The sequence below is a fragment of the Dendropsophus ebraccatus genome, chromosome 14 (assembly GCF_027789765.1).
Source record: "Dendropsophus ebraccatus isolate aDenEbr1 chromosome 14, aDenEbr1.pat, whole genome shotgun sequence".
Classification (NCBI taxonomy): Eukaryota; Metazoa; Chordata; class Amphibia; order Anura; family Hylidae; genus Dendropsophus; species Dendropsophus ebraccatus.
In genome coordinates this window covers 67,601,691-67,619,206 of record NC_091467.1, presented here as the reverse complement: position 1 = coordinate 67,619,206, position 17,516 = coordinate 67,601,691, and the positions used below count along the sequence as shown (strand labels likewise).

Sequence of the window (17,516 nt, the reverse complement as noted above, 5' to 3'; positions counted from 1 at the left end):
GATAATCGGCCTAATCGCGGCCCTATCCAGCCAATTATCGTTCTGTGTAATAAACACAATGATCGGCCCATGACAATGATTATGTTGAAGATACTGTTGCAGCCCTTGCTATACAGGGGATTAACTACCAATGTAGCAGCCTCTACGGGGCTCACCCCATCATGGGGCCCAGTGGCCGACTCCTGCAATACACTGGTCAAAAGGAACCATCATCATTTGCAGAACCCAGTGGCTGAGTGGCCTCCAGGGTTCTGCAAATGTCCCTTAAAATGTTATGACTGCACTTGACAGCTTAGTGGTCAGTCAGGGGAGGGGAGCCCAATCAAAAGTTTGCTATAGGGCCCAGCCATTTCTATTTATGCCCCTGATAATATTTTCACATATGGAAGTGTTATTTTTAAAAACTCAAAGCGTTCTCCAGTAAAAGGCCTAAATCACAGTAGGTCTCAGACCCTCTCTAATTATAGATTTATAGCTGGGTGAAGAACACAACCGTGAGCTTCATTTCCCAGCTTAATGCCATCACTAATATTTTGTGGGAGTCTGAACAACCAAATCCTGACCATGGTGCCTGGGCAGCCCGAAGATCTAGGTATTATTGGAGTTGCATTTTTGCAACAACGGGAGGGCTGAATGTTTTGACCCCTTTGCTCTAGGACCTGTCAAAATATTTTTAAGTGATGGGGACACTTTAATGCCTCTAGCTTCTAGATAAAAAAAATTACAAGTCTTACCAAAAAGAAGGCTGCATCTTTCATGCATGCAGTAACAAACTTTTGCCTCTATTCATCTAATCTTTAGGTTAGAATGAGCTAACCTGGAGGAATACAAGGAGTTAACGTAGTAAGGCCATGACGCACCTCCCAGAGACGTGTACATAAACTAGAACACACCTTACGGAAGCTTTCAGTCTTCGTCTCTCCTGCCACCATACAACAATGGCTTCTGCTGACCTGAAAGACGAGCTGACCTGTTCTATCTGCCTGAACCTCTACACCGATCCGGTAACACTTCATTGTGGACACAACTTCTGCCGGGAGTGTATTGAGAATGTTCTGGATACACAGAACGGATCTGCCGCTTATACCTGCCCTCAGTGCAGAGCAGAATTCCCGGAGCGTCCTGTGCTGCAGAGGAACACCACATTACGTAACATAGCAGGGCACGTCCTTTCTCAGGAGGAACAGGAAGAAATATTCTGCACGTACTGTGTTCACACACCTGTGGTTGCTTCTAAAACCTGCCTGTGGTGTGAAGCCTCGGTTTGTGATCTTCACCTGATGGCACACAACAAGTCCCTTCAACATGTCCTAATCCCACCAACAAAGTCCTTCAGGAACAGAAAATGCTCTCGCCACAAGACTGTCCTCATGTATTACTGCACCGAGGATGCCGAGTGTCTATGCGTCTCCTGCTGCCTGGGTGACAAGCACAGAGGACACCAAGTGGAATTATTAAATGAAGCCTCAAACCAGAAAAAAACTAAATTAAGGACTATTCAAGGCCATATTATTAAAGAAAAGGATGACAATGAAAAGAGAATCCATGATCTCCGAGACCATCTAAGGCAGATTCCAGAAAAAGCAGCTGGTATTGTAGAGAGAGTCACTGCCAAGTTCAGAGAGATCCGGATGAAGGTGGATGACTTGGAGAATCATGTTCTGAAGGAGATCTCCAAACAACAAGAGCAGGTGTCACTGTCTGTCTCTGATCTGATCCAACAGCTGGAATCAAAGAAGCACAATCTGTCCAGAGAAATATCTACTATAGAAGACCTATGTCAGATGATGGATCCCTTACTTTACTTACAAGCAGACAGACGTGACTTTACTGATGTTATGGATGGTGACAATTACCTTAAAGAGACTGAAGCTGCTGATCTGTCTGAAGATCTGATCATAAACACCCAGACCTCTGGTTTGATGAACATAATGTCCGGCCTACAGAAGGGTTACTATGTGCAGGAGGCTTCTGGGATATTACTGGATGTGAACACCGCGTCTAATGATGTACATATCTCAGATGACCTGAAAACCGTTTCCTGCTCAAAAACAAAGCAGGGTCGTCTAGAAAACCCCGAGAGATTTGAATATGGAAGAGTTTTAAGCTTGAAGGGATTTTCTGACATAAGACTTTACTGGGATGTCGAAGTAAGTAAGGAGGGAGCCTGGCGAGTCGGGATGACTTATCAAAGTATAGAACGTAAAGGAGAATGTTCCCTAATAGGAAATAACAAGAATTCATGGAGTTTGCGCAACTTTCAGAATCAGTATTCAATAAGACATGATGGGAAAGAATTCAAATTATCGGTCCAACCTTCCAGCCATAAAGTGAGGATATATCTGGATTATATGGCTGGCCTGCTGTCTTTTTATGAGCTGAGTAACTCTGTGAAGCATTTATATACCTACAATACCCGCTTCACAGAGCCTGTATACCCAGTGATCCATGTATGGGATAATGCTTGGATGAGGGTCTTGAATTACGATAATTTGAACATATGGTAAATTGGATCCTTCAATTACGGTATAACTTTTCTGATTCCATACAGCAGAAAAATGCAAATCCCAATGGAAATAACTGTTACATGATGAGGGTCTGTAAATAAGTTTTCCAAATGCCCCAGGAGATTTCCTGAAGCATACAGGAAGCGGACACTATAAATGTGATATGAAAAGATGTTAATTAAAATTTAACTTCTTTATGACCCAACCCACATGCAAGTCGATGAGTGTATAAAATACAAAGCTCTAACTCAGGATCAGTAATGTATGTACACAGTGACCCCACTAGCAGAATAGTGAATGCAGCTCTGGAGTATAATACAGGATATAACTCTGAATCAGTTAGGGATGAGTAAGGGTATGTTCACATCTTGTTTTTGGCCGCACGTTGGGCTACATGTCAGAAATCTGAAAAAAGGATGCTGTCGTGCAGCCCGCCGTGCGGCCGACGGCCACATGACTGCCACTTTGACTTAAATGAGCAGGACGGAGTCATTATGTGACTGTGTTCTGCTCATTTGCGGGACGTACACGGCTTTTGTGCAGGACTCAAAAGCGTAGTCGACCACGCTTTTGAGTCCTGCACAAAAGCCGTGAACGTCCCGCAAATGAGCAGAACACAGTCACATAATGACTCCGTCCTGCTTATTAAATTGAATGTGGCCGCCATGTGGCTGTCGGGCTGCACGTTCGCATCCTTTTTTCACTGATTCCTGACGTATAGCCCAACGTGTGGAGAAAAATGAGATGTGAACATACCCTAACCTATTTACACTCTTAATACCCTATTATACGCCAGAACTACACTCACTGTTCTGCTGGTGGGGTCACTGTGTACATACATTACTGATCCTGAGTTACATCCTATATTATACTCCAGAGCTGCACTCACTATTCTGCTGGTGGGATCACTGTGTACATACATTACTGATCCTGAGTTACATCCTATATTAGAGCTACATTTACAATTGCTTGTGCTGTACTGATCTTAAAGAGGTATTCCCCCCAAGAGCAAAAAAATGTAATGCTCTCAAACCTAGTTGTTCTTACTCACCAAGTCCCCCTGAGTATTTTGAGCCGTCTCCCATCTTTCTAGCTGCTGCCGTTCCTGAGTTACAAGTTTTTTTGAAAGATGGTTTATCAAGATAGGAAATTACATTTCCCATCATGCAATGCTTTTGCCTGATGATGGTGAAGTAGCAGAGCTGAGATGGTGAGACGGTGTAGCAGAGCTGAGATGATGATGGTGTAGCAGAGCTGAGCTGGTGAGACTGTGTAGCAGAGCTGAGCTGGTGAGACTGTGTAGCAGAGCTGAGCTGGTGAAACGGTGTAGCAGAGTTGAGATGGTGAGACTGTGTAGCAGAGCTGAGATGGTGAGACGGTGTAGCAGAACTCAGAACGGTTGAGCTGTGGGGGAGTTGGGGGGCCGCTGGTTATGTGGAGGGTTTTTTTCGGTGGCGCCGCGGGAGAGCATAACCATAAGGGGCGGGGCGGGGGGGGGGCGTGATTGAGCCCGGGGGGGGGGGGGGGGGGGGGGGGCGGGCGGTAAGTTTAGATGCTGTTGCTGGAGGTGGAGTGACCTTACCCAGAGGCGCAAGTGAGCCGCGGGTGATGGACGGGTGCCTTAATTGATCCCAGCGGAGGGGGTGCCGCCGGTAAGCTTAGATGCTCTAGGTAGAGATAATCCAGGGGGTGGCGCAGGCGAGCGGCGTGAGTGACAGCTGCGGGAGACGGATGAGTGCCGCGATTGATCCCGGGGGGCGGGGAGGCGCCGCGCCGCCGGTAAGCGAGTGAACTGGTGGTGGACAAGGAGTCACCCGCGGGGGTGAGCCGGGTGACGGATGGGTGCCGCGATTAGGGGGGTGCTGGTTATGGAGGGGGTTTTTCCGTGGCGCCACGGGTGAGTACAACCATAAGGGGCGGGGGGTGCCGTAATTGAGCCTGGCCGGGGGTGGGGGTGGGGTGGGGGTGTGTCTGAGTGCCACCGGTAAGCAGGGGGACTGACAGTGAGCCGCGGATGACAGTGTGCCGCGGGTGACGGGAGGTGCGGCGGTAAGCGTTGCTGTGGGTGACTGGATGAGTCTAGCAGGGGGGGGGTGTTTAGACGGAGTGACCGGGGATGGGTGCCACGATTCTTCCCGGCGCGCGTGAGCCGCTGGGGGTGCCGCCGGTAAGCATCGCCGCAGGTGACTGGAGGTGCTGCGGATGAGTACAGCGGGTGACGGGGGTGGCTGCTGTTAGAGAGGGAGACAGTGACAGCTGCTGCACTGATCACTATCTCCCTCTCTAACAGCAGCCTCCGCCGGCAGTGTCCTCCTTCACTTCAGTTTGGCTGGGTTAGAAGCACTAACCCGGCCCATTGAAGAGAAGGAGGACATGTGATGCCGTCTCGGAGGGTGCGGGCCAGGAGCAGGGAGTGTGTCGGGTTGGACTGGGATTTGATGATTCTATGCAATCCGTGGGAGTGAGTGCACCTAGATAAAAGCAAAACTGTGCAGAATCCATAATAAATTGATATTGGAAAGATGCAAAGCTACGGGTGGGCAACGTATTAATGCAAAATTAATTTGGGGGGGGGGGGGAATACCCCTTTTAAGCAACTTGGCTTTTCTTAGGGGTTATATTAAGATGAATTCTGTGTGTAAACTATGGAATGGTGGTTAAGGTTGACTTAAAAACCTACATAATGTTAAGTTTGACAGATTTGTGTTTTGATTCTTCTATCTTTATGCAGACATTTTGATTCCTGCTGTTGTCATACAGGTGGTTGGTCATTATGATTTCTGTAGAGTCTGGACGTGGTAGTATAATCCATTTATAGTCTTACGAATCAGTGCTTTGTAAATTCCAGTGTTCAGGTCTCACAAACAGGTTGTGTTTTGAGGATTTCCTTAGTATTTCACAGGTGATATAATTATACTCGGTGCATAAGGTATTATCACTGGTGTTCTTTGTGTGGTATATCCTCAAAACATGACCTTTTGGTTTACTTTTAGGACTAGAGTTGAAAAGCACTGCTATAAATCAGTGGTGTATAGAGCAATAATTTGCATGTACTTTTTGTTATGCTTTAATAAATGTCTATATATTTGAAGTTGGTAAAGTCCTGGGGAGCCCTGCTTAGGCTGTTGTAAAAAAAAACAAAAAAAAAAAAACTATTAATACACCTACAAATTCAAAAGGAAAACAGTTTCTTCTTACACATTTTTCCACATGGGTGGAAATATAATTCAGATATGCAACACCCATAATTCCCAGCCAGAAAACACACACAATACCAGCTTAATTAATAACGTGTTTTTAAGGGACATTATCAAATAAAGACTATTAAAAATACCCGACAAAAAGCAATAACTGCCAGGTGTCCCCCACATGCTCAGTATATACAGTACTATATAGCTATAGATAATGAATAACCTTGTATATATTGCACACAATTCTTCCGAATAATGCAAAGTTGTTCAAAAAATGCTATAGAATATAGCAGTGATGATGCAATGCAGCATGTAAAATAGGGAAGATACAGTGCTAGAGTAACAGTATAAAGTGTTATACAGAGCTGTGCAAAAATATGGCAGAGATGATGCAGTCCTTTTAAATAATTGTCCCCATAATACCATACCAGTGCTAATGCCACTACACACTGGATTGATGTGCTCTACACTGGGACCCCACCTCAAAACAAGATGGCCTTGAACCTTTGCACATCACACTGCAGGTAGACCTATATGCATGGGCAATCGGACAGGCTGCTGCCGCTTGTAACCGCTTGCTTTTGATAATAGTCGCAGAAGACTACAACCACACAGATTTATAGAAAAATAAGGGATTTATTACAGAAGACAATACTTAGCTGCAGTTACAGATGATACAGGTGCATAGATGTTTCATCCACAATGAAATGGGGAGCCCCATTGTATATTATGGTCTAATATACACCCATTTGCCTCAATGACCTCCAGGGTGCTGGGCACCTTTCTTCCATGGTCCCAGCTGAGGCTGACTAGAAGCTACATACCCCCGACCTTTATAGTAAGTTTGGGTGGGGGTGATGTGCTTGTATGTCTATGTAGACCACTGATGACCATGAATGGAAGTTATCTGATGTTTCCCCGGCCTTGTACATTTTTACCAAGCACAATGGGGACCCAGTTTTACAACTACAGCTACAAGGTTCTTTTTAGCCATACAACAATAGCAACAAACAACTGTATCCTCCAATGTTTACACTAATGGGGAGGTATATGGCTGGACAGTTGACATAGGTGTGACAGTATACACACACACACACATATACACAAGACATTAAAATAATACATTCCTTCTCATTACATCAATAAGACACTTTAATATTCTGAAATGAACCCATCCGGTTACACCGCCATAGATACATGGACCCCATGCAGAGAGCACAGGCGAGGGAGTGACAACTATAAACATGACAAAATCAGTAAACTAAAGCAAATGTGATTGTGCATAAAATCAATTACATGCCAGATTGACAAGTTGCAAAGTCCTGTGCAAAACTAAGACAATAGCTGTTTAGTGTCTATAAAAATCAGATAAATTTATATTGTGTGTGAGCCTGTAGCCCATGTATGATGCTATTGAATATAACAAAACAAAAATGATGGTGGAATGGTGTATATCAGTACCCAATGTTAAATATAGAAACCTAAATGTAAATGAAGAATAAAAAATATATAATAAACTGTGTCCCCTAGAATTGTGTAAATAGGATGCAAGGTGGAATAGTGGTGAATGTTTGTATGAGTGTGTGCATATGTATGCTAGGGGCCACCATGAAAGTAGCCCCTAAGATACACCCGGACTAGGCTCAGACTACATGACAACTTTTTCTGATGCAACCAGTTTTAACTATGGAGCTGCAGTGCCAGTTCATAATAAGTGGCATGCAATACTTCCTGCTCCCATCTTCTAATGCAGAGGGATCAAACTCGAATAGACAGTGGGCCAAAATTAAAAACTTGAACTAACTTACGGGCAAACCTTGATATTCATTGAAGCACACAAGAGGCATATCTGGAACTTTCAGAGTGTTGTGCAGCGTTCCTGACACTGTGAGAGCGCTTTGCATCACCAAGCACTTTGCACTACGATAAATTATATGATCCCCACAATGGTGCCCCATATAGAACTCAGCTCCCCAAATGGTTTTCCATATAGTGTCTTGCGTAGTAATAGTGTCCCATATAGAAGCCAGTCCTCCCAATAGTGGACCACATAGTAGCCAGCCCCCCACAATAGTGCCCAATATAGTAGCCAGGCCCCACAATAGTGCATGATATAGTATCCAACCTTCCACAATAGTTCCCCATAGAGTAGCCAGCCCTCTACTAGGGACAGGGGCACAGTTGGTCTTCAGCAGGATCGGCATCAGGAGCGGGACTGGCAGGTTGGGGTAAGTATAGGGGCCGTATCCAGGGGTAGGGTGGGTTCGGGATGTTCAGGGGTGACAGGTTACCTTAAGCACATCGCAACAGATTATAGTATGGGCGGTCCAGAAGACTGCCCATATTATAATCTGTTGCGGTGTTCTATTGGTGTCAATTGATTTCCTAGACGGGCCAAAAATAATGGCGCTGCGGGCTAGATTTTGACATGACTGTTCTAATGCGAGGCTCCGCACCATAGAATTACATGACATCAAAGTCCATATATAATGAACCTCTCCTATAGGTATCCCAGTGCACCCAATCCCCTTGCTGTTTCCCTAACGCCACTTAACAGAGATGTAACAGTGAATTAAAGTTGATCTCTGGCCTTATTTACCAAAGGGTCCAGAAGATGGGTCCGGTATATTACAATCTCATAGCCAGAGTCACAAGTACTATGGGAACATTTCTAATGTTTACCCCCCATCTATACTATTGCCACCGCTGTCAATATACATCAGGAAAGTATGTATTATACAAAAAAAAAAATCATCCTTTTATGAGGCACTCAATAACATGTTTTATACGCGTTCAGGGATATTGTATGTCTCCTGGGAGTTGAGCATGTGTACTGTACCTTCTATCCATAGCAACAATATGTAAACTGTGCCTAGAGAAGGTTGGGGCTGATGCTAAATTCAGTGTTCAATCCATGTAGTGTCAGAGTATTACGATTGTATATCCATTCTAGTTCTCTCTTTAACAGTTGTGCCATCCTGTCCCCTCTTCTCTGATTTTTTTTTTTTTTTTTTTAATTCAAAATTTTTATTCACTTACATTGTATGTTTGTACTTTTATAAAATGAAACGTAAGGCCAACTGTACAAACAATCAGCAACGGTGGGTGCAAAGCAGGGAGCAGTATGTAGATAAAGAGCCAACAAGGCATAGAAATAACTCAGTCAACATACAAATAAAACTAAAGCAAAAGTAGCAAAGCCTCTTAGAGTAAGGCACTCTTAACCATAATAAGAGGAGAGCTAACTTTCAAAAATAGGCAGAGCTGTGGCGGGAGAGAGAAAAAGTGCGTTGGGGGGGGGGGGGAGGGAGAACAGAGAAGGAGAGGTCAGGCAAGGAAAAAACATAGGGGGAAAGGACAGCGACAACATATTACATATTATATTACACGCCTAAATTTCTATACAAAATTAAAAGAAGAAGTAATGATAATTGTCCAAGGTGTGGGAAGGGAAATGCTAATTTTTCTCATATGTTGTGGGCCTGTGTTGCTTTAGAAGATTATTGAACCCAGGTAAAGAATAAAATCTTTGAAAAAGTAAATGTGGTCCTGGAGCTTACTGAGAGCTAAATGAGAGGAGAAATGTTAAAAACAAGATTGTTAAATGGTTATTCTATTCTAGGTTGGTAATAATTAGAAATTGGATGTCATCAAAAGTCCCTAATATAAAAAGTTAGGAAAATTGTGTTAAGTTTGAGAAATTTCAGAGGGAAAAGTAGATAAGGTGTTTTTTTTTTTGTTTTTTTTTGTGTCCCTCAGGGAGGGAGAGGGGGTAAATTCGGGTCTAGGATTAAAGAATATGTGTATGTTTTACAAATATTGTATGTATGAAATGTATATTTTTTTTTTTTTGGTATCTTAAAAAATTTAAAAATAAAGGGGAAAAAAAAGAAACAGAGGTGAGCAGGCTGACGCTAGAGAGCAGGGGTACAGGCCCTAGCAGCGTTAATCAGGTGACAGAGGATGGATCGCCGATAACTTAAGCGGAATGTCTGACATGTGCTGGAGGAAAAGCGATGGAGAAAAAGGAAGGGAGTAATCTGTGAAGGCCGAGGCAATACGCCAGACCTCCTTCCAAAAGGAGGTCTCCAAAAACTCCAAAAGGAAACTCCAAAACGTATGGAGTAGGGCTCTTCTCTCTGATCTAGAGGCATGATCCTGTACTCAATATCAATATATTGCTCAAATTGTGCTGGAATTGGTAGATGGATAGATAGATAAAATCTTTTTTTTTTTTTTTTTTGGTGCATGTTTATTTACACTTATATGGCACTACTGTGTCATTTGTCCCACATACACTAATTTACAGGGACAATGTAGCACATACATTACATGGTCTGATTTGCATGATTCTGTAGGTGTCACCATTCATTGAATGTTTAAAGGGAACCAATCACTTAAAAAAACGTGTGTAACGCTATGGGAATGTGCTGTAGCAGCACCCAGCACACTTCCCAAACATGCTTTTATACCCCCCGTCCCTGCAATGTACAAGCCGAACACTTACTTTATAAACTTGGCGCCCTGTATGTAAATTACCCCCAAGTAGTCCTCTGAGCGGGGAGCTGTGGGCAAGTAGTCAGTGTCCCCTGGGCGTTCTGCAGTGCTAATCACGCCCCTCTGGGCGTGATTAGCCTGCATAATTGTGGCAACGTCATCGGAGGCGAGCTGTCCCTAACGTCAGCATGCCTACGTTCTTGCTGCCCCGCTCATGCGCAGTACTGTATTACATTTACATACACATCCATTGTAATTCCAATGGAGTGTCCAGCAGGGGCGCACTATATATAGAAGTCAATGGTACTCATTGACTTCTATATATAGTGCGCCCCTGCTGGCGATCCATTGTAATTACACATTCGGTTGGTGACGTCATATATTTTTAGAGAAACTGAAGTTTCCCATATCTACTAAATTAGGGGAAATAGCCCTATGTGTGCATTTCCCATAATTAATGTATATTAGAAATTTGTCTAACTTTCCGTAAGTAATAACATATTAAAAAATAGTTTGGGCCAGAGTTGTCCTTTAATGCCTGCAGCTTGCTCTGCCCTTCATACGGCCGCTGCATACAGTAGAGATGCAGCTGTTTTTGAGCACTCTCCCCCCCACCGTATGCGGCAACTGCAATTCCCCGGTCCGGTTCAAAGGTTTTTCAGCACCTGCCCTATATGACGACCCTTGACGTATAAGACGACCCCTGACTTTTGAAAAGCTTTTCCTGGGTTAAAAAGTTGTCTTTTATGAACTGGAAAATACAGTAGTTTTTTTTTTTTTTTTTCTAGGCTTTACAGCCAGATTTTGCCAGAAAGATGAATTAAGATAAGGATTTGTCTTTACATTGCTTCTGAACACAACAACAAATCGTCAATATATTATAGCAGTACCATGTCAGGATAGGTAGGTTGCCAGGATTAAAAAACAGTGCAAGGTAGTAGAGAAAATATCTGAGTTGGCCGTGCACCGCTATTACATGTCGCGATGCACGGTCGGCGCCCGACAATTATAGGTTCAAACCTATATCAACAATCAGCCAATGATCGTTGTCATCGGTTGATCATTGTATTTATTACACTGAGCGATAATCGGCCTAATCGGGCCGATTATCGTTCCGTGTAATAGTGTCCTAACACGTCCTGGAGATTTGAGGCTGTAGCTTTACCTTGCATTAAATTTAAAGGATCCTGACGTACACCAGGGGGCTTAGTGTCAGGTTTCAGTTGGACTGTTACTGGTGTAACTGGTAATTTATCAACATCTGCTTTAGAAGGATTCTTGGCTATATGAAGCTTTCATATGTGAGTCCAGAGACATTCGCATACACAGTCTCCTCAGGTACAGGAATTACTGAGAAGAAATACGTAGATGCTTTCTTAGCACATAGTACGCTAGTACAAACTGTAAGGACTATTGGAACTTACTAACACACATATTACAGTAGACATAGTATTATGTATGTAACCTGTACAGGTTTAGTTAGTGGAAGGTTTCCAGTTCCCTCAGTCCCTTGACAACAACACGTCATGACTTTCCCCTTGGGCATTCAGGTACATTTAAGCCATAATGTCAGTTAACTGCACTCCTCCCCAGACTGCATAAGGCCATATTACATAGCACAATAAGAAGGGGAAAGTGAGCGTCGACCTGTCAGCTCAGCGCTCGTTTCCCCCTCGTTCCCCCTTTCAAGCTGCCCGTTGAAGTCAGCATCAGTCTTCTGCCGCCGCTCATGTTGCACGGGGTGGTGCACAGCAGACCATCGCTGCACAAACCGGGATTTTTTAGCGTGTTGAAAGATCATAATCAGCCGACATGTCAGCTGATCGTGGCCTTTTAACGTGCTATTACAGAAAACTATTATTGTCCAGAACGGACAGTAATTGGCTATACTTAAATATCCTGTCACAGGCCGAGTGGTAATAACTTTTTCCCTTCCTGAGGTAAATACTGCCACAAAGGTTAAAGGGGTTGGCCACTTTATAGTAAAATTGCTCAGTGTACAGTATTAGTAACTGTACTCACTGTATATACTGACAGCAGCTCCCTGTGTACCTCATAGAGCTAATATCAGACTCCCCTCCTCCAGGCTGGGCTGCCCTGCTCTGTGGTGTTTTGGTCCATAAAATTGCTTACATGGAGGAGCATGTGACCAGGCCCCGCCCCCCAGTGTCCACCACAGCCTGTATATGTCTATGGAGAACACAGTGGACAGGGCATGGTCACATGCTCCTCCATGTCAGCCATTTTGTGGACTGAAACAGAGCAGGGCACCAGCCTTGTGAAGAGGAGTCTGATTTTAGCTCTATGAGGTAAACAGGGAGCTGCTGTCAGTATATACAGTGAGTACACTTACTAATACTTTGTACTGACCTATTTTACTATAAAGTGGCCAACCCCTTTAAAGAGAGGGCCAGCTGCACTCGACTAACCCGGGAATTCCTGTCACATCTGCCTCTTGAGGGGAGCTCATTAGAATTGCCCCGCCCCCTTCCTGGACCTTTCTTCTAGCTAGTGTAGTACATGAAGGAGGCAGTAGGTGTTGCTATGGTAACTCCCTGAGAGTCGTGTGTATGAAAATGGCTCCTCTCTGTAATACAATAAAGAATAACCAATATATTACTAAATCTATGTCAATATAATATAGGGTCCATTCTCTGCCCAACCTTAGGGCAATCCCCAACTCCTACACTACAAATGCAAGATAAGTTCAATGGGGGAATTACCTTCCCTAATGTTAGGCTTAACAACCTTATGGCCAATATGTGACTGACTGTGCAATACCTTGTTGTTGTTTTTTTACACTAAGGATGGGTTGCGTAGAGGCCTCTCTACAAAATTAATGAGAAACCAAACAATTTTCGACAGCTGTCACATCCTGCTTCAAGAATGTTTACTGAACAAACATGAGCATACCCTCATGTAGCTGGACCTGCATGTCCTCCCTCCCCCAATTCTCTACAACAATACCCTCATGGGGCTTCCTGAACTGACTCCCTCCCATCGAGTCTTATTGAATGCCTGAAGCCAAAGCTGTTCCCCTCCTCCAAATGTCATGGACTCTAACCAAATCCTTGAACACTAAGACACTAATGTACCTAACCTACCACCTTACATAAGAATCCCCCGCCCCCCCATCTTTTTTTTTTTTTTTTTTTTTTTTTTTTGTAGTTTATGGTGTATGCAATAAAGCTTGGTGTCCTCTCCACCCCCACCAAGGGAGGAGAGAGTTAAAAAAAAAACAATGTATAAAATAAGCATTTATTTATGACATTGCTTCTAGCTAAAAATGACAAAAATCACCAAAAAGAAAGATGTCACTTTCAGGCAGACAATAGCTGTAATTTCTACCTCTATTCATCTAATCTCTAGCTTAGAATGAGGTGACCTGGGGGAATACAAGGAGTTAACAGGGCGTAAAAACATGACAAACCTCCTAGAATTGTATAAATTATCTAGAACACGCCCTACGGAAGCTTTCAGTCTGCATCCTTCCTGTCACCGTACAACAATGGCTTCTGCTGACCTGAAAGACGAGCTGACCTGTTCCATCTGCCTGAATCTCTACAATGATCCCGTAACGCTTCAATGTGGACACAACTACTGCCGAGATTGTATTGAGAATGTTCTGGATACACAGAAAGGATCTGAAGCTTATACCTGCCCTCAGTGCAGAGCAGAGTTTCAGGAGCGTCCTGTGCTGCAGAGGAACATCACATTAGGTAACATAGCAGGACATGTCCTTTCCCAGGAAGATTGTGAGATATTCTGCACGTATTGTGTTCACTCACCTGTACTTGCTTCTAAAACCTGCCTATTGTGTGAAGCTTCTTTGTGTGACCTTCACCTGACTGTACACAGCAAGTCCCCGGAACATGTCCTAATCCAACCAACAAAGTCCTTCAGGAACAGAAAATGCTCTCGCCACAAGACGGTCCTCATGTATTACTGTACCGAGGATGCTGAGTGTCTATGCGTCTCCTGCTGCCTGGGTGACAAGCACAGAGGACACCAAGTGGAGGTAATAGTTGAAGCCAGCAAAAAGAAAAAAAGTAAACTGAGGACTATTCACGGCCGTATTATAAAAGAAAAGAAAGAGATTGAAAAGCGAGTCCAAAGTCTCCAAGACCATCTAAGACAAATCCCTGGAAAAACAGCTGGTATTGTAGAGAGAGTTGAAGTCCATTTCAGAGAGATCCGGATGAAAGTGGATAACTTGGAGAATCATGTTCTGAATGAGATCTCCAAACAACAAGAGCAGGTGTCACTGTCTGTCTCTGATCTGATACAACGGCTGGAATTAAAAAAGGACAATCTGTCCAGAGAAATATCTACTATAGAAGACCTATGTCAGATGATGGATCCCTTACTTTACTTACAAGCAGACAGACGGGACTTAACTGATGTGATCGGGGAGATCGATGGAAACCTGAAAGAGACTGTAGCTGCTGATCTGTCTGAAGATCTGATCTTCAAGACCCTGACCTCTGGAATTATGAATATAATGTCCGGCCTACAGAAGGGTTACTATGTGCAGGAGGCTTCTGGGATATTACTGGATGTGAACACCGCTTCTAATGATATACATATCTCAGATGACCTGAAAACCGCTTCCTGGTCAGAAGTGAATCAGGGTCGTCCAGAAACCGCAGAGAGATTTGAGATTCGTAGAGTTTTAAGCACCAAGGGCTTTTCTGATGTTACAATGTTCTGGGATGTAGAAGCAAGTAAGAAGGGAGCCTGGAGAGTCGGGATGACCTATCCAAGTATAGAAAGAATAGGACATTATTCTAATATTGGATTGAATAACAAGTCATGGGGTCTACGCCGCTTTAATAAGCAGTATACAATAAGACATGACGGGAACGAAATCCCATTGCAGATCCGACCTTCCAGCTATAAAGTGAGGATATATCTGGATTATAAAGCTGGCCTGTTGTCTTTTTATGAGCTGGGTAACCCAATGAGGCATTTATATACCTACAATACCAGCTTCACAGAGCCTCTATACCCTGTGATCGCTGTATGGGACAATGCTTGGATGAGGGTCTTGAATTAAGATTGTTTCATCGTATTGTGAATCAGACCCCGCAATTACAGCTGATGATAAACCAGGGAGGACAATATTACAGAAGAGGAGCAAGGGTGAATCTGGCTCTAATTCATGTTACAGTCTCAACATGGTTGAAATTGAGTGAAATAGGATTTGCGCCTCACTAGGATTCTTAGAACATGACTAGGGATTAGAGATGAGCGAATCTCTGCTGAACCCAAACGTTTTTGGGTTGGTGTATGATTGAATAGTCGAAAAGTCCAGGAACTATATCTATCTTTTTCATGGACTGAAGAATCGATTGTCAAACCAAGAAGTTTGGTTTCCCAAAAAGTTTGGTTTGGGTTCGGGTGAGGTTTGCTTATTTCCACCAGGGGTATATGCCAAGCCTATAATCCTGTTTAAGGATTATTGCCCCTTTTTCAGTACAGAGCAGGGTGCTGTCTGGCAGTTGATAGGCCTAATATCATGACACCACAGTGGTAATAATTCTCCTTGATGAGGGCATCAAAATATCTCTAGTAGTGTTCTAAGACTCCTAGTTGAAAAGACACTGACCTTGACATGAAATATACCTTGAATAGTTGGTGTGTGAGAGCTACCTTGCATATCCTTTCTTCCAAGAATTTCAGTGGAGCATGAATGACCTGTAAGTCTTCATATGTCTTTAGGAGATTATTCTCAAGAAGAAACATCAACCTTTTGGTCCCACTTGTGAAATATCAATACACTATTTACATAAAAAGTAGACTTTATAATTGCTTTTCTTTAATTATTTTTGCACTGATCCTGAATTACATTTCATATTATACTCCAGAGCTGCACTCACTATTCTGCTGGTGGGGTCATTGTGTACATACAGTATATTACTTATCCTGTACTGATCCTGAGTTACATCCTGTATTATACCCCAGAGCTGCACTCTAAGTATGGCTCTAGGGTATGATACAGGATGTATAATATATGTATACAGTGACCCCACCAGAAGAATAGTGAGTGCAGCTCTGGAGTATAATACAGCCTGTACCTTGAAATAAGTGTGTACACAGGGCTTCAGCTTTTCATTGAAGGTTATTTTAAGATTGATCCTTTTTGTAAAATGGAGCTGAGGGCTGGACATACTGTATACTGTAATGTACGACATGATGCTTGAGTGAGTTGTCATTTGAAATTTTTGTATTTTTGAATTTTCTTTCCTTATCTTTACCTTTTTAGACCTTTTACATGGTCTGATGTGAGGCAGGAAACCTTTACTGGGATCGATTGATTGTGCGGCCATTTAAATGTATTGTTGTTGGCTGCAGATCCCCTGATTAGACAGATGTGCAGCCAGTAACCATACCTTATATGGCTGCACAAATGATTGTCGGCTAATGAACCGTTTCCTCGTTTATCGGCTGATCGATACATCTGTTACACAAGCTGACTATCAAGTAAATGGACGTTTCAAGAAACAGTTATTACCGATAATCCACCTGCGTAACAGGAGCCTTATTTCATGATGTCGGATACTAGTGATTGGTCAATGGGATTTCTAACCTTCCAGTCGGGTTACTCAGCTTTGTCTACAGCAACAAATTACTTGTAGGTGTTGTGCAGCGTAACATTTCAATAAACTTCTCTATGATAATGCAGATGTGTTTTTTGATCCACACACTACCATACAAAGGGCAGTCTGGTCCTATTCTGACATAAGGTGGGTTCACACTACGGAATCCACTTGGAGAAGTTCCAGCAGATTTCGTTGCTCGTGCCCGCTCATCTCTGCCCGTCCCATAGACACCATTCTATTTCTGGGTGATTCGGACATGTAAATTCTTTCGGCAGACGGCAGAATTCACCCGCCCATAGAATTGAGTCTATGGGACGGCTGGAGATGAGCGGGCATGAGCGACGGAATCCGCAGGAACTTCTCCGTACGGATATCATAGTGTGAACCCACCTATATACTAACTAAAAAAAAAAGTGGCACCAGGAAGGAGTTGTTGGAATCAAGACTTTGTGTGAATGAAATAATGATATATGTAAGCGCTTACATAATTAGAGTGAAAGGATTCTTAGGGAAAACTGTGCAATAGAAAGGAAGATCTAGTACCCACGTTGCCTCTAGTCTGGGTAGAGTTGAATATAAAGGGAGGGGGGAAGGGTTCCAAATGGCATCATGTGCCACATGTGCCCAAAGGTGTTGCACCCAGGTCTGTAGATCCTGTACACTTGTAGGTTGCCAAAACTTCCATCTCAGCTGGTCCTATAAATGCCCGATTGACTATA

General features: G+C 43.4%; 2 protein-coding genes across 2 annotated transcripts; both read left to right on the top strand.

Moving 5' to 3' along the window:
- The first annotated feature begins 870 nt into the window (after positions 1–870).
- LOC138772428 (nuclear factor 7, brain-like) lies at positions 871–3,023 on the top strand. The gene has a single exon (XM_069952813.1). The coding sequence runs from the start codon at positions 939–941 to the stop codon at positions 2,505–2,507; it is 1,569 nt and encodes a 522-aa protein (XP_069808914.1). The 5' UTR covers positions 871–938; the 3' UTR covers positions 2,508–3,023.
- Positions 3,024–13,689: 10,666 nt separating this feature from the next.
- Positions 13,690–16,845, top strand: LOC138772260 (nuclear factor 7, ovary-like). The gene has a single exon (XM_069952534.1). It carries the CDS (start codon positions 13,704–13,706, stop codon positions 15,249–15,251), a length of 1,548 nt encoding a protein of 515 aa, XP_069808635.1. The 5' UTR covers positions 13,690–13,703; the 3' UTR covers positions 15,252–16,845.
- The last annotated feature ends 671 nt before the right edge of the window (positions 16,846–17,516 follow it).